The following is a 13217-nucleotide window of genomic DNA, read 5'->3' as shown; positions in this document are numbered from 1 at the left end:
CCTCCCCACCCCTCCCCTCCCCAGGGCTGCCCAGAAGCTCAGCCTGGCCTCCAAGCGCAAGAAGCCCCACCCGCCGCCGGCCCCCGCCGCCCGAGGAGCCTCCACCTACCCCACGGACTTCAGTGGGGTCCTGCAGCTGTGGCCGCCTCCTGTGCCCCCCTGCCTGCTCAGGGCCGCCTCCAAGGCCAAGGACAACCCCAGCAGTGTCGGAAAGGTAGGCCCTGCCCTGACTTGGGGGTGACCCTGGGGGGTGGCACGAGGCTGGGGTGTCTGGGCAGCTGCGGGATGGGGTGCGGGAGATGGAGGGGATGCTTCCTTCTCCTGGGCTGGACCAGGCTGGTGAGTGTACAGATGGGGCGACGGAGGCCCAGGCCCACCTTGACGGCTCCAGGTGGCGGCAGGGAGCCTGGCAGATGGTGGTGGGCCTACAGGGAGTGGGTGGGAGGGTCCCAGGGGCACGGGCTGGTCTCAGTGTGGGGCGGGATGGCCAGGGCTTCCCGGGACTCAAGGGTGGGGCCTGGCCCCAGGAGCCCCCTTGCCTCGCCTCTGTTGGTGTGCTGCCCTCAGTGGGTCCGGGGGGCAGGGGTGGGATCCCTCAGCTGTCCAGAGTCCGGGCAAACCCCAGCCGCAGCCTGACCTGAGAAGCGGGGGAGCAGTTGAGTCAGGGCGCTACGGGTTTCAGGCGGGGAAGCAGGCCCAGAGTGGAGAGGGCCTCGCCCAGTCACAGGCTGGCTGCCTCCTGGCTCCTGTGGCCTTTGGCCGAGACCGGTTTCTGTCCTGGTCCCATCTGGGTTGCCTGTGACCGCTCCCCAGGTCTGGGTCGGGACCTGCCTGTGTGGCTCTGTGTGAGTGCATTAGTGGGGGATTCTGTGCCTCTGGAGGGTGCGAGACCAAGGCACAGCGGGGTTGGGCCTGTCACCAGGGCCACATGGCTCTGGGGTGAGGACAGGACCCCAACCCTGAGCGTGCACCCCATCGCGTTTCCCTGGCCTTCTGCCCGCTCTGCCCCTCCCCGAGAGTGGCGGCTGCCCACCGGGCACTGGGTCCAGCCTTTCCAGTGCCCCGAGGCCCAACCCCTGCAGAGCTGGGGGGGCGGGTTCCACGCACCCCTGGACTCAGTCTGTCCTGCCGCCTAGGACACGCCCCAGGGGGCTTCTGCTCCTAGTGACGGGTCTGCAGAGGGGTCTGATGTACCCTGCCCGGGCCCGAGCTGCTCCCCAGGCTGCCACCCCACCCTCCCCCTGGCCCTCCTGCTGTAGCCTCTGTGCTCGGCCTCCCGGAGGTCAGTCCCCGTGTCCGGACGTCCAGGAAGCCTTCCCTCACCCCATCACCACCACTCCCTGAGACGGAGGTAGACATGTCCCCCGGGAGCTTGTGAAGTGCGGAATCTGGGCCCTGCTTGGGCGGTGGGAGTGCCGGGGCCAGAGGGAGGACACCGCGAGCTGGCCGTGGGGAAGGGGCTCCAAGCAACTCTGGGCCTGGTCACTCGGCCCGTCTGGGGTGGGGGCTGGGTGGCTGGAGGGTTGAGGAGGCTCGTGGTGCAGACCCTGCTTTCTTACTGCCGCCGTGTTACTTGGGGCTCCAGCAGGCCTCCCCGTCCCCCTGGGGCCAGGCTCCCCACCCAAGTGTTCCAGGGCGGGGGCTCCTCCCCTCTCTCCGGCAGACCACTGCTGTGCCCTGGTCCCCTGCGGCAGGGAGCCCGTGGCCACCCGCCCTGGTCCTCTCACCGGGCCCCCCAGAGCCCCCTCCCCAGCTCCCTGCATGTTATTTGCACGAATAGCACATAGTTAGAAATGCCTCCTGAAAGGCATTTAATATTGTCAGAGGAAAGAAAGTTAGATTACACTCGATTCCTGACATTAATGTGCCACTTAAGATAATTCATCATCTTGCGGTATTAAAGAAGACAGCCCCTCCCCCCAGGACTGCCTGGGCTGTCTCTTAGGAGTGGAAGCCCCTTTTTATGCAAAATGTATTTTTTCCCTACCTGGCAGCTATTCAGCGGGGCTTTGCAATATCTGAACATTTAGGGGGGAGACGTGCTTGTGTGGCGCAAAGACCCTGTCATTTCCCTGCGGTAATGAAAGGATTCTTGCAGACAGTGACCCAGGCATTTAGCTGGGACAGTGGCGCGTGGCGTGGGGCTGGCGCACGCGATGTCCCCTCCCCGCCGGGAACGCTCTCCAATCCGCAGAACCCATTTGGCTCCTGAAGCGGCCAGGAGTTCAAGCTGAAAAAAAATTGCCCAAAATTACTGGGAAGTGCACGTTTTCATCTGCTTGGCAGTGGCGTTTGGAAATGAAATAGTCTTGTTCATGTCGTCGGGGAATAAGAGAATCGATTCTCGGCTAATGGAGCCCAGGTTCGGAGGAGCTCCATAGAAAAGTATGTCTTTCCGCGTCTCCCCGGAGGACCCCCTCTCCTTACGTGGCGTGAGTTTGCATGTCAATTTGCCACATGCCGAAGGGACGGAGATGGTGCCTCGTGCGAACTACCCACGGTAAACCAATTTCGCCGGAGTTATGTATCTGTCAGTTGCAATTAAACCCGTGAAAAATATTGGCTCTGAGATGAGGCTGGTAATTTGATTTACACTGTACTGGAGAAATCGGAGATTTCACCGGAGAGCGGAGGGCGGTGTCCTCCAGCGGAAACTGGAGTTTGGTGCCCTCTCCTGGGAGGGCCCCTCCCCCAGGGTGGCTTGCACTGTCAGCACTCGTCCCCCCTTGGCCACACACAAGATGTGCGGCCCAGGGTGTTTGTTGTCCGTGCGGGTTTGCGGGTGTTTGCAGTGTCGCTTGTTCTGGGCTCCTGCATCTTGGTTCCTGGCTTCCCTCCCCTCTGAGCTTTCTGCTCCCTTGAGGGCCTTGGGGCTGGTAGTCCAGCCCCAGGAGCTGGCATGAACGTGGGTAGGGAGCACAGGCAAGCGTTGCATCTGCTTTTGTGTTTGGGGGACTCACAGTGGCAGAGGCTGCCTGGTGGCCTGCCGGGCGGCCTGCCGGGCCCCGAGCTGAGCCGAGCCGAGCCGAGCCCTGTCCAGCTCTGTTCTGTCCCCACCCCGGGCCCCCACCCCAGCCTTCGTCTCTCCACCATCTCCCCTGGTCTGGGGATTCAGGATTCCCGTCTCCTCTGGGATCATCCCGCCCTCTTCCTTCCGGGTTCTGTGCCGGTGGGACTGCCTCTGGCGTCCTGCTCACCCGGAGTCCTGCCACAGGTGTCTGAGGGGTTGGAGTCTCCCCAGGTGTCCTTGGGGTTCCGAGCGGCTCTGGGGTCAGAAGCACCAGATCCCGTTTCTCCCCGAGGGCACCGCAGGCGTCAGGCCCGTCCCCCTCCACGTGTTTGTCCTTCCTTCACTCCACACACTCCTGCCCGCCCACTGCCAGAGGTGCAGACACGGGAGGATGTGCCCAGGGCTCTGAAGGCCTCTGGCTTGGGGCTGGGAGCTGGGAGGAAGGGCTCTCTGGAGGAGGTGAGGCCGGACAGACACGTGGAGGGCCGGGGTGTGGGGCACTTGTCCCTCCCCTCAGCAGGGGGTCAGCTGCCCATGCGGCCCGTGCGCCCCTCGGCCTGCCCGGCCGCGGTGCACGGCTGTCTTTCCTTGGGGCTGCGCCTTGCTGTGCGTGGAGCCCGAGGTCAGGAGCTGGGGGGTGTGGGGAGGCCCCGGCTGTGAGGCAGCCCCTGTCCTCCGCATCAGGGGTGGAGGACACACCTTCAGAGGAGCGTGCTTGGGGCTCTGAGGGGACCCTGCGGGCGGGGCTGGGGCCTGTGCCTTCCTGTCTGGTTGGGCCGGGCCTTGCTGCCCCGATCTGCTTGCCCCTCTCTCTCCGCCCTCAGATTTGGGGTTTGGGATTTCAGGAGACCCACTGGCAGGCTGTGTGACACGGGTGAGACAGTCGACCTCTCTGAGTGTGTTCCCTCCCCCTTCTGAAGCCTGTGCAGGCCTGGGGGGTGGGTCGCCACAGTGGCTGGTCCAGCGGGGAGCTGGCGGGCCTGGGGCGTGCCTGTGTGGGGTGACCCTGCTCTCAGAGGCCTGTCTTTGGGGGTTCAGCTCCCTTGGTGCTGGCTCTGCCTTGGAGTCAGCGAGAGGGTGCGGAGGAGCCCCAGATCGAGGTGGGGTGTGCTCTGGGTCCCGTCCTCGTCCTTCTGTCTCTCTGCTCACTGGGGCAGCTGGAGTCTGCTCCCTCTGTCCTGCCCTCTCTCCGCCCTGTGCCCCCCGCGCTGTGCTGACGCGCTCTGTTCCCGGCCAGCCTCTCCTCTCGCTGGCCCTCGTTTTCTCCCTGCATGGCTGACCTCATGTGGGAGGCGCTCTGGCCTGGAGCTGGGGTGCCGGTGCCGCGTTCCTGCGGCGGGGACCCCACACCGGGGCCTGGCCCACTGTCCTGACTCGCGTGAAGCCCCTCCTGCCCTGTACTTAGCAGCCGCTCAGATGCCCGCCCTGCCCGCCTCCCCAGGTGAAGGTCATGCTGCGGATCTGGCCTGCGCAGGGGGCCCAGCGCTTGGCCGAGTCCACGTCCTTCCTGAAGGTGGACCCGAGGAAGAAGCAGGTGACCCTCTATGACCCGGCCACGGGGCCCCCAGGCTGCGCGGGCCCCCGACACGCCACCACGGCTGCCGTTCCCAAGATGTTTGCCTTCGATGCCGTCTTCCCCCAGGACTCGGAGCAGGTGAGGGTGACAGTGGCGGCCTCGGGCGGGGGCGGGGCCTTCTCGTGCAGAGCCGGGGCTGGGTGGGGGGTGGGGGTGGTGGTGGTGGTGGTGGGGAGGCCGGCTGTGTTTCCCCTTCCTCGCTGGCCTCCCCAGCCCTCGTGGTGTCTCCACCCAGCTCCTGACCTGGTTCTCAGGCCAAGTTTTTCAGAGCCCATGCCCCATGGAAGCTTTCCGAGTGGTGTTTTGTTTCCCAGAGATGCTCCTGCGTGCGTCCCGTGTGTGCCGGGCGTGCATGCAGCATGGTGTGTGCCCGGCGTGGCCGCGAGGGCACCGACTTCTGTGTGTGTGTGCGTGCACACTGCGTGTGCCCGTCAGCTGTGTCTGGCTGGTTCATGCTGCGTGTGTGTGTGTGTGTCCATGTCCGGTCCGTGTGTGTCGTGTGTCCACGTGGAGATTTTTGTGTCCTTGGTCTTGGGCGCCCTCCCGGCCACCTCGTGGACTCACTGTCTGCACGTGATGAGACAGAAGTGGCGGGAGGCCGGTGGCTGCCTGACTCTGTGCCCCTCCCCCAGGCCGAGGTCTGCTCGGGGACAGTGGCTGACGTGCTTCAGTCGGTGGTCAGTGGGGCCGATGGCTGCATTTTCTCCTTTGGCCACGTGAGCCTTGGTAAATGCCCCTTACCATCCCCTCTCTGCAGTCGCTGGGTGCCATTTCTGGGTGGGGTCGGGGGTGGGCATATCCCACATGGGCAGCAGGTGGGCACCTGGGGCGGGGGGCTTGTGGAGAGGAAGCTGAAACCCTGTAGGCCTAGAAGGTAGAGCCACGGAGTGGGTCAGAAGAGGCCCCCGGGGTCTCAGCGGCCCCAGGTTGGCCCTGAGGGCCCCGGGCAGGGCCAGGGAAGCAGCTGCCGGGTCTGGCTGGGCTCTGAGGGCTTGTCACGCTGGCCCCCAGGCAAGTCCTACACCATGATCGGGAAGGACAGCTCTCCCCAGAGCCTGGGCATCGTGCCCTGCGCCATCTCCTGGCTCTTCAGGCTCATTGACGAGCGCAAGGAGAGGGTGGGCGCCCGCTTCTCCGTCCGCGTCTCGGCCGTGGAGGTGTGTGGCCGGGACCAGAGCCTGCGGGACCTGCTGGCCGAGGTGGCCTCCAGCAGCCTGCAGGACGCCCAGTCCCCAGGGGTGTACCTGCGGGAGGACCCCGTCTGCGGGGCGCAGGTACGCCGAGGCCGCCGCGCAGGGAGCAGGGCCGCGGGCTCGGGGGCCGCGTGGGGGCGGCGGCTCGGCCCCGAGCCACTCAGGCGCCGTCCCCGCTGTCCGTCTGTCTGCAGCTCCAGAACCAGAGCGAGCTGCGGGCGCCCACGGCTGAGAAGGCGGCCTTCTACCTGGACGCGGCGCTGGCTGCGCGCAGCTCCAGCCAGGCCGGCTGCGGCGAGGACGCCCTGGGCAGCTCGCACATGCTCTTCACGCTGCACGTGTACCAGTACCGTGTGGAGAAGTGTGGCAGGGGCGGAAGTAGGTGGCCGCGGCGCCTGCGTGGTGTGGGTCCGGCCGCCCTCCCTCTCGGCAGGAGTGTCCCGGGCGTGGGCCGCAGGGCAGGGTCTGGGTGCCCTGCGGCCGAGCCTTCACCCTCCTGCCCTGTGGTTTCAGTGTCTGGAGGCCGCAGCCGCCTGCACCTCATCGACTTCGGCAGCTGTGAGGGGGCACCCGGCAGGGGTGGGGAGGCCCCCGGGGGCCCGCCATATCTGTCCTTGTCGGCCTTGGGCAGCATCATCTTGGCCCTGGTCAGCGGAGCCAAGCACGTGCCCTACAGGTGAGTGGTGGGCTCCTGGCCGGGGCCCTGGGGACCCAGCCCAGCCCAGCCCACGTCAGGCGTGTCCAGTGTGTCTGTGGTCCCTGAGCCCCTCAGTTCTTTGCTCCTCCATCACCTGACGGGCCTTGCTGCCCGAGGGCTGGTGGGGGGCGGTCCTGGCGCCCAGGGCGTGGGGAACAGAGGTGGGGGTCAGCCCTGACCCCGAGGCTCCAGGCCTGGCCCTGGTCCAGCGAGAGGCCCTGCGGCAGCCCACGCGCCCAGCCTCCCACCCAGCATCCCTCCTGGGCCCTCAGCCCCTGACCCCCGCCCCTCCCCGGCCCCCAGGGAGCACAGACTCACCATGCTGCTGCGGGAGACCCTGGCCACCGCCAACTGCCGCACCACCATGATCGCGCACGTCTCCGATGTGCCCGCCCACCACGCCGAGACGCTCAGCACCGTGCAGCTGGCCGCCCGCCTCCGCCGCCTGCGTAGGAAGAAGCTCGAGGTTGGCTCCGCCTCCCGCCTGCCCCTCCCTCTCCCCAGGGCCCCTGCCTGCATGGTGGGGGTGCTGGGGCCCCGCGTGTCCCGGGGTCACAGGGCTGTGCCCACATGGCCTTGCCCAGAGGCGGCGGGGCCCATGCTCGAGGTCGCCCCAAGCAGAACCGGACCTGCTCGCACTGGGGCTGTGGTTGTCTGGCCTCTATCTGCCTGGCCCAGGGGTAGGTGTGTGCTCAGGGCAGCCTGGTCAGGGATGCCCGTCGCCTGTACCCCTCCCAGGCCTGGTCCAGCAGGGCATGCCCCAGGCAGCCCTCTGTTGGGCCGGAGGGTGGAGTTAGGGGCGCCCCGGGGTGCCCTGGGTCTGAATCCTGGGTTTGCACTTACTCTCCGTGTGCTGAGGGCACGTGTTCTCACCTCCCTGTGACTTGGCTTAACGCTTCCTTGGAAGTTGCTGAGGAGGTCCGGCTATGTTCGGGGCCTGAGACCTTCCGTGCCGGTCCAGTGCCTGATGGGACACGGTTGGTGGCTGTGCTGTCACTTCCTTCACTGGAGCATGGTGTGTGCGGCTGGGGTGCGGGGGAAGGGAGGGCAGGCGGGGAGGCCACTCAGGTGGGCCTGCTCTGTCCCCAGTACGCGTCCAGCTCCTCGGGTGGGGACAGCTCCTGCGAGGAAGGCCGTGCCCGCCACCCCCCGCACCTGCGACCCTTCCACCCGCGCTCTGCAGCCCCAGACCCCGACCGCCTGGCCCCCAGCTCGCCCGGCGACCCCGACTACTCATCCAGCAGTGAGCAGTCCTGCGACACCGTCATCTACGTGGGGCCGGGGGGGGCGGCGCTGTCCGACCGCGAGCTCACGGACAGCGAGGGACCCCCCGACTTTGTGCCCATCATCCCCGCACTGAGCCGCCGCCACCCCTCCCGGGGCCCGCGTGACGCTGACCACTTCCGCTGCAGCACCTTTGCGGAGCTGCAGGAGCGGCTGGAGTGCATCCACGGCAGCGAGGGCCCCCCAGGAGGCCTGGGTGGCACCAGCGGAGCCCAGGCTAGCCCGGCCCGCGGGGGCAGGAAGCCCTCGCTGCCCGAGGCCGCGGCCCCCAGGAAAGCCGTGGGCTCCCCACTGGCCGCCAGCACGCCTCGCGGCAGCCCCGGCCCAGATACACATCGGGGTGCCCTGGCGCCCTCCAAGGCTGGTGGTGACCAGAGAGAGGATGGCAGTGCCAGGCCCGAGCTGCCTGTGCCGGATAAGGCCACGGGGGGCAGAGGCAGGAGGCCGCTGCCCAGCCCGGCCCCCTCACTGCCTCGGCAGCCGGAAGCTGGCGGGGCCCCAGAGGAGCCTGGGGGAGCCGACGGTGTGGGTGTGGTACGGACACCCCCCGTGGGCATGAGCGGGCAGGAGGGCTGCCCCCGCCCCACCGCACGCGGTCAGTGTCTGGAGCGGGGCCTGCTGACCACCACGGTCACCTTGCAGCAGCCCGTGGAGCTCAACGGCGAGGACGAGCTGGTGTTCACACTGGTGGAGGAGCTGTCCCTGGGGGGGCTGGCCGGCCCTGGGCGCCCCTCCAGCCTGGCCAGCCTCAGCAGCGACTGCTCCCTGCAGGCCCTGGCCTCGGGTTCGAGGCCAGTCAGCATCATCAGCAGCATTAACGACGAGTTCGACGCGTACACCTCGCAGGCGCCCGGTGCGGCCCCGGACGGGGCGGCCGCGGCTGGCGGCAGCCTCGGCTCCTCCATCAGCTCGTGGCTCAGCGAGGCCAGCATGTGCACAGCCGACAGCCTCGGCCCCGCCCCGCGGCCTCCCTCGCGGGCCAGCCCAGACCCCTTCAGCCCCGGCTCGCCAGCGGGGCCTGACCCTCTGGGCTCCCCGATCCTGGATGGCTCCTTGGAGGGCAGCAGCTTTCCGTTCTCAGAGCAGGGCAGACCGGACAGTCCCAGCCCCGCCCGGATTCCTTGTCCCATGGAGGAGGCCATGGCAGCTGCCAGCCGACCTGGCCAGGAGCCCCACGCTGCGTCTCCACGGGGGGCCGCCCCAGCACCAACTATCCACTCCAGCCTTCCCCGCAAACCGAGGACCACCTCAGCGGCCGGTCGTGTGGGCTGTCCCCGCCTGGCCCCGGGCCCGCCTGGCCCTGGAGGCCTCTTTGAGGACCCTTGGCTTCTCCGGGTGGATGAATGTGGCCTGCTGCCCCTGGCCTCTGCCAGCAGGGCCCCCGGCCTGGCCCCGATGCTGGCTTGTGCCCGGAGGGTGGTGGACGGCTGTGAGGTGGGCAGGGCAGCCCACAGGCCAGAGGCCGTGGCTCAGATCCCACCACTGCAGAGGGGAGCCACCACGCTGGGTGTGACCACACCCTCCACATCCTTCGGGGACGCCTCGGCCGAGGCAGCGGCTTGCCTGGGCAGCCCAAAGGCCACCTCCAGCAGCAAGAAGAGTGTGGCCTCCAAAGGGGACCTCTGCCCGCGGCCTGGCGGGGGGGCGGCCCCCCCGGCCCCGCCGGTGCGCAAGTCCAGCCTGGAGCACAAGAACAGCCCGGCGCCGGCCCCTCCCCAGGCTGGGAGCCCGGCTTGGGCTGGGGCTGCCGCCTTCCTCCGAGGGGAGGGGGAGACCAGGCCTGGCGGCCGGGCCGACCACTCCATTCCCAGGGCCACGTCCAGCCTGAAGGCCCGGGCTGGCAAGGCAGAGGCAGGGTGCCGTCCCGCCACTCACGGGTCTCTGGAGCGGTGCGAGGAGGGCCTGGCGCATGGCAGCACCAAGGCCAGGGAAGGCCCCGGGAGGCCGGCCCGGGCCGCGCCCAGGTTGGGTGTGCCGCCCGCCAGCCCCACGCCTGGTCCCGCTCCTGCCTGTAGGAGCAGCCCGGCCAAGGGCGTGGGGGCCCCCAAGCCCCCCACCAGCGGGGGCAAGGGCCGCAGCCCGGCGGCAGGCGGGTCCAGGGCTCTGTGTGCTTCGGTGAAGCCGCTGGCCCCTGTGGCAGACAGGACCCCTGGGGGCCCGGTGACGGGCCCCAGGGTCGCCCCGCGAGCGGTGCCTTGCATTGGGGCCAAGGCCAGCCGGGGCACCATCATGGGCACCAAACAGGCGCTCCGGGCCGCCCACAGCCGTGTCAACGAGCTGGCGGCCGGTGGGGGCCACGGCCGAAGTGGCCCCTTGTGGGGCTCGGCCGACTCGGACAGCGGCAACGACAGTGGCGTGAACGTGTCCGAGGAGCGGCTGCCCGCGGGCCCGGTGCTGCCCTCTCCGTACAGCAAGGTGACGGCCCCGCGGCGGCCGCAGCGCTACAGCAGCGGCCACGGCAGCGACAACAGCAGCGTGCTGAGCGGGGAGCTGCCGCCCGCCATGGGCCGCACGGCCCTCTTTTACCACAGCGGCGGCAGCAGCGGCTACGAGAGCATGATGCGCGACAGCGAGGCCACCGGCAGCGCCTCCTCGGCCCCTGACTCTATGAGCGACAGTGGGGCCGCGTCCCCGGGCGCCCGCTCTCGCAGCCTCAAGTCCCCCAAGAAGAGGGCCACAGGTGGGTGTGGCCCAGCCCCTGCAGGGCCTGGGCCCGGCTGCACTTGACAGCTGGGCACCACCTTTGTGGATCCCAGCGTAGGCGGCCCTCAACGGTTTCACAGACGTGCCTGGGGCTGTTCAGGCTGTAGGTGTGTGCAGCCCCTACCGTCTGTAGACGCACCCAGCGTGTGCCCTTCTCTGGTCCTCACGCTGCCTCTGAGGCTGGTCCCCATGCCCTCAGAGCGGGCTGGCAGGGGTGGGCCCACACGGGGCACCCTGCTGAGTCGTGGGGAGCCGGGAGAGGACTTGGGTCTGGGGCTCCAAGCCTGGTGTTCCTCCCCGGGGCTGGTGCCCAGCTGCCTGGGAGCCCCCTGCTGTGCTGTTCCTGCCTCCAGCCCCTGGACCTTCTGTCTCTGGGGACCCGGGTAGGGTGGGCCTGTTACTCATGCTGTGTGTGGCTGGGGGGATTTGGCCACTGGCTGATGTCCTCCGGGAGGGCGGGGGAGGCACGCCCTGGCTGAAGGTGGGCTGGGAAAGCAGGAGGCCAGCGTGGGGAGCAGGGAGGGGTGTGCTGGGAGATGTGGCTGGTGCCACAAGCACAGGCCTGGCCTGGGAGCCTGTCCCGAGGCGGTTGCGGTAGAGACGGTTGCGATTAGGAAGCAGCGTGGCCCCTTAGGGTGTCGGAGGGCTGCCTCCAGGGCTGGCGGGTGTGACCTTGAGGCTGCTGTCCAGTAGGGAGGGTGTGGCCATCCCAGGCAGGCTGGGGGAGGGGCTGGGGGACAGGAGCCCATCTGTTCCACCGGGTAGGCAGGGGTAGCCGGGTTTCTGGCCGGCGCTAGGCTGAGCATTTCAGGATTGGGAGGGCCCCCGTGGGCTCTGCCTGTCAGAACCGCAGCCAGGCGCCCCTCTCGGTCCTGGGCTGGGGGCTGGGGTCCGGCCTCTGCTCACCCAGCGCCCGGCTCTCTGTTGCAGGTCTGCAGCGGCGACGGCTGATCCCGGCCCCGCTGCCCGATGCCGCTGCCCTGGGCCGCAAGCCCAGCCTCCCCGGCCAGTGGGTGGACCTGCCGCTGCCCCTGGCTGGCTCGCTGAAGGAACCCTTCGAGATCAAGGTGTACGAGATTGATGACGTGGAGCGCCTGCAGCGGCACTGCCTGCCCCCGAGGGAGGACCCGGCTGAGGTCGGGGCTGGGGCAGGCTGCGGGCAGGTGGTCCTGGGAGGGCAGGGTGGGCCCCTGGGGTGTGGCAGGGCAGCCCACTGACCTCACCTTGCCCTCTTGTCCACAGCCCTCCCAGAACGCAGAGAAGGTAGGAAAGGCCCTGCTCGGCCCTGAACCCCTGGCATCTCCCAGTGGCCCTTGTGGGCCGAGTGGGGGGCTGGAGGGGTCCTGAGGCCACCGCTCTCGTGCCCTGGAGTTACGCCGGGGTGTGGGCGTGCTTCCCACCACCGTGCCCACTCGTCCTGGGCCCGGGTTCCAGACAGGCACGGGCTGCTTTGGGAGCACGTGGCGTGAGCCCCCTCGGGCAGGAGGGGCCCAGGTCCCTACCCCCTGCCCGCCTTTGAGGCCCCGCTGTGTGCCTGCCCGGGCCCGGGGGGTGGAGCGAGGCTCACGGAGCCCCTGGGAGCAGGCCGTCCTCCGTGCCTGAGCCCACCCGCCGCTGTCCCCGCCGCCCAGGGCCCGGTGTGCGTCAGTGCCAAGTTGCGGCTGGCCGAGCGTAGGCAGGAGCGGCTGCAGGAGGTATGGGCCAAGCGTGAGGCGCTCCGCGAGGAGCTGGCTGAGACCCAGGGCCGGCTGATGGTGGAGCCCGGCCGCTGGCTGGAGCAGTGTGAGTCTCCCCGCTCATCCCCCCATACCCCGGGAGGCGCAGGTGCAGGACCCCAGGCTCCGTGCCCCACCTGTGTCCCCAGTCCAGCCACTTGACCCCGCCCCAGGTGGGGACCCAGAGGCTGGGAGGGAGAGAAGCATTTCCTGGGCCCTGCGGGGACCCCGGCCTGACCAGCGGTCTGCCGTCCATCCCTAGTCGAGGTGGACCCGGAGCTGGAGCCCGAGTCGGCCGAGTACCTGGCAGCCCTGGAGCGCGCCACGGCTGCCCTGGAGCAGTGCGTGAATCTGTGCAAGGCCCGCGTCATGATGGTCACCTGCTTCGACATCAGCGTCGCCGCCGCTGCCGCTGCCCCGGGGCCGCAGGAGGTGGACGTCTGAGGCTGGGCACTGGGACACGGGGGAGGGGACGGGGGTGTCGGGGGCTCGAGGACGGGACGTGGGACGGAGCGAGGATGTGGCAGGGGTTGGAGGGACGAGGATGTGGAGGGTCCAGTGGGGACCCACGGGTCTTGGAGGCGATGGAGCGTGAGGCAGGGGAGGGGCCGGCCGAGTATGTGGACGGAGGAGCGAGTGAGCAGGACACGGGAAGACTGTCGCCCCCAGACAGCAACGCAAGTGCCTTTAACCTTGGACTGGATTTCTCTCCTTTTCGCGTTTGGTGCTAAGGACTCAAGACACCAGCAGACGGTGCGCTGGGGCCGCCGGCCCGACTGTTTGATCTGATCGCGCCTTCTTTACAGCCAAGCAGTTCCATGTAGCAAGACAGCCCCGGGCTCGCCGGGCTCTGGTTTAGGATTCAGGGTTGCTTTTCTTTCATAGCTGTTTCCTCTCAGCAGAGCCCGCCTTGGTGGTCTCCATACCCTCGGCCTGCGTGTGTTCTCTGCGCAGATGGAGCCGGTGGGGTCTTCAAGGCGGGGATGGCCGACCCTCCCCTCCCCAGGACCTGCTCTGTTCTGAGGTCACTGGCAGGGCG

At 68.7% G+C, this 13217-nt stretch overlaps 1 protein-coding gene across 1 annotated transcript in view; it reads left to right on the top strand.

Annotated features, from left to right (window-relative positions):
* Nucleotides 1-12622, top strand: part of KIF26A (kinesin family member 26A) — a 38464-nt gene extending 25842 nt beyond the window's left edge. Inside the window, exons 5-15 of the mRNA XM_007455587.1 lie at nt 25-214; nt 4452-4664; nt 5219-5312; nt 5598-5860; nt 5974-6157; nt 6293-6455; nt 6780-6942; nt 7566-10440; nt 11394-11599; nt 12095-12245; nt 12441-12622. Of these exons, the coding sequence (XP_007455649.1) occupies nt 25-214; nt 4452-4664; nt 5219-5312; nt 5598-5860; nt 5974-6157; nt 6293-6455; nt 6780-6942; nt 7566-10440; nt 11394-11599; nt 12095-12245; nt 12441-12622 (4684 nt within the window). The remainder of the gene's footprint in view (nt 1-24; nt 215-4451; nt 4665-5218; nt 5313-5597; nt 5861-5973; nt 6158-6292; nt 6456-6779; nt 6943-7565; nt 10441-11393; nt 11600-12094; nt 12246-12440) is intronic.
* The last annotated feature ends 595 nt before the right edge of the window (nt 12623-13217 follow it).

Source organism: Lipotes vexillifer, unplaced genomic scaffold (genome assembly GCF_000442215.2).
Source record: "Lipotes vexillifer unplaced genomic scaffold, Lipotes_vexillifer_v1.1 scaffold584, whole genome shotgun sequence".
NCBI classification, from domain to species: Eukaryota; Metazoa; Chordata; class Mammalia; order Artiodactyla; family Lipotidae; genus Lipotes; species Lipotes vexillifer.
The sequence above is the reverse complement of the archived record's forward strand: the minus strand, read 5'-3'. Positions and strand labels throughout refer to the sequence as shown.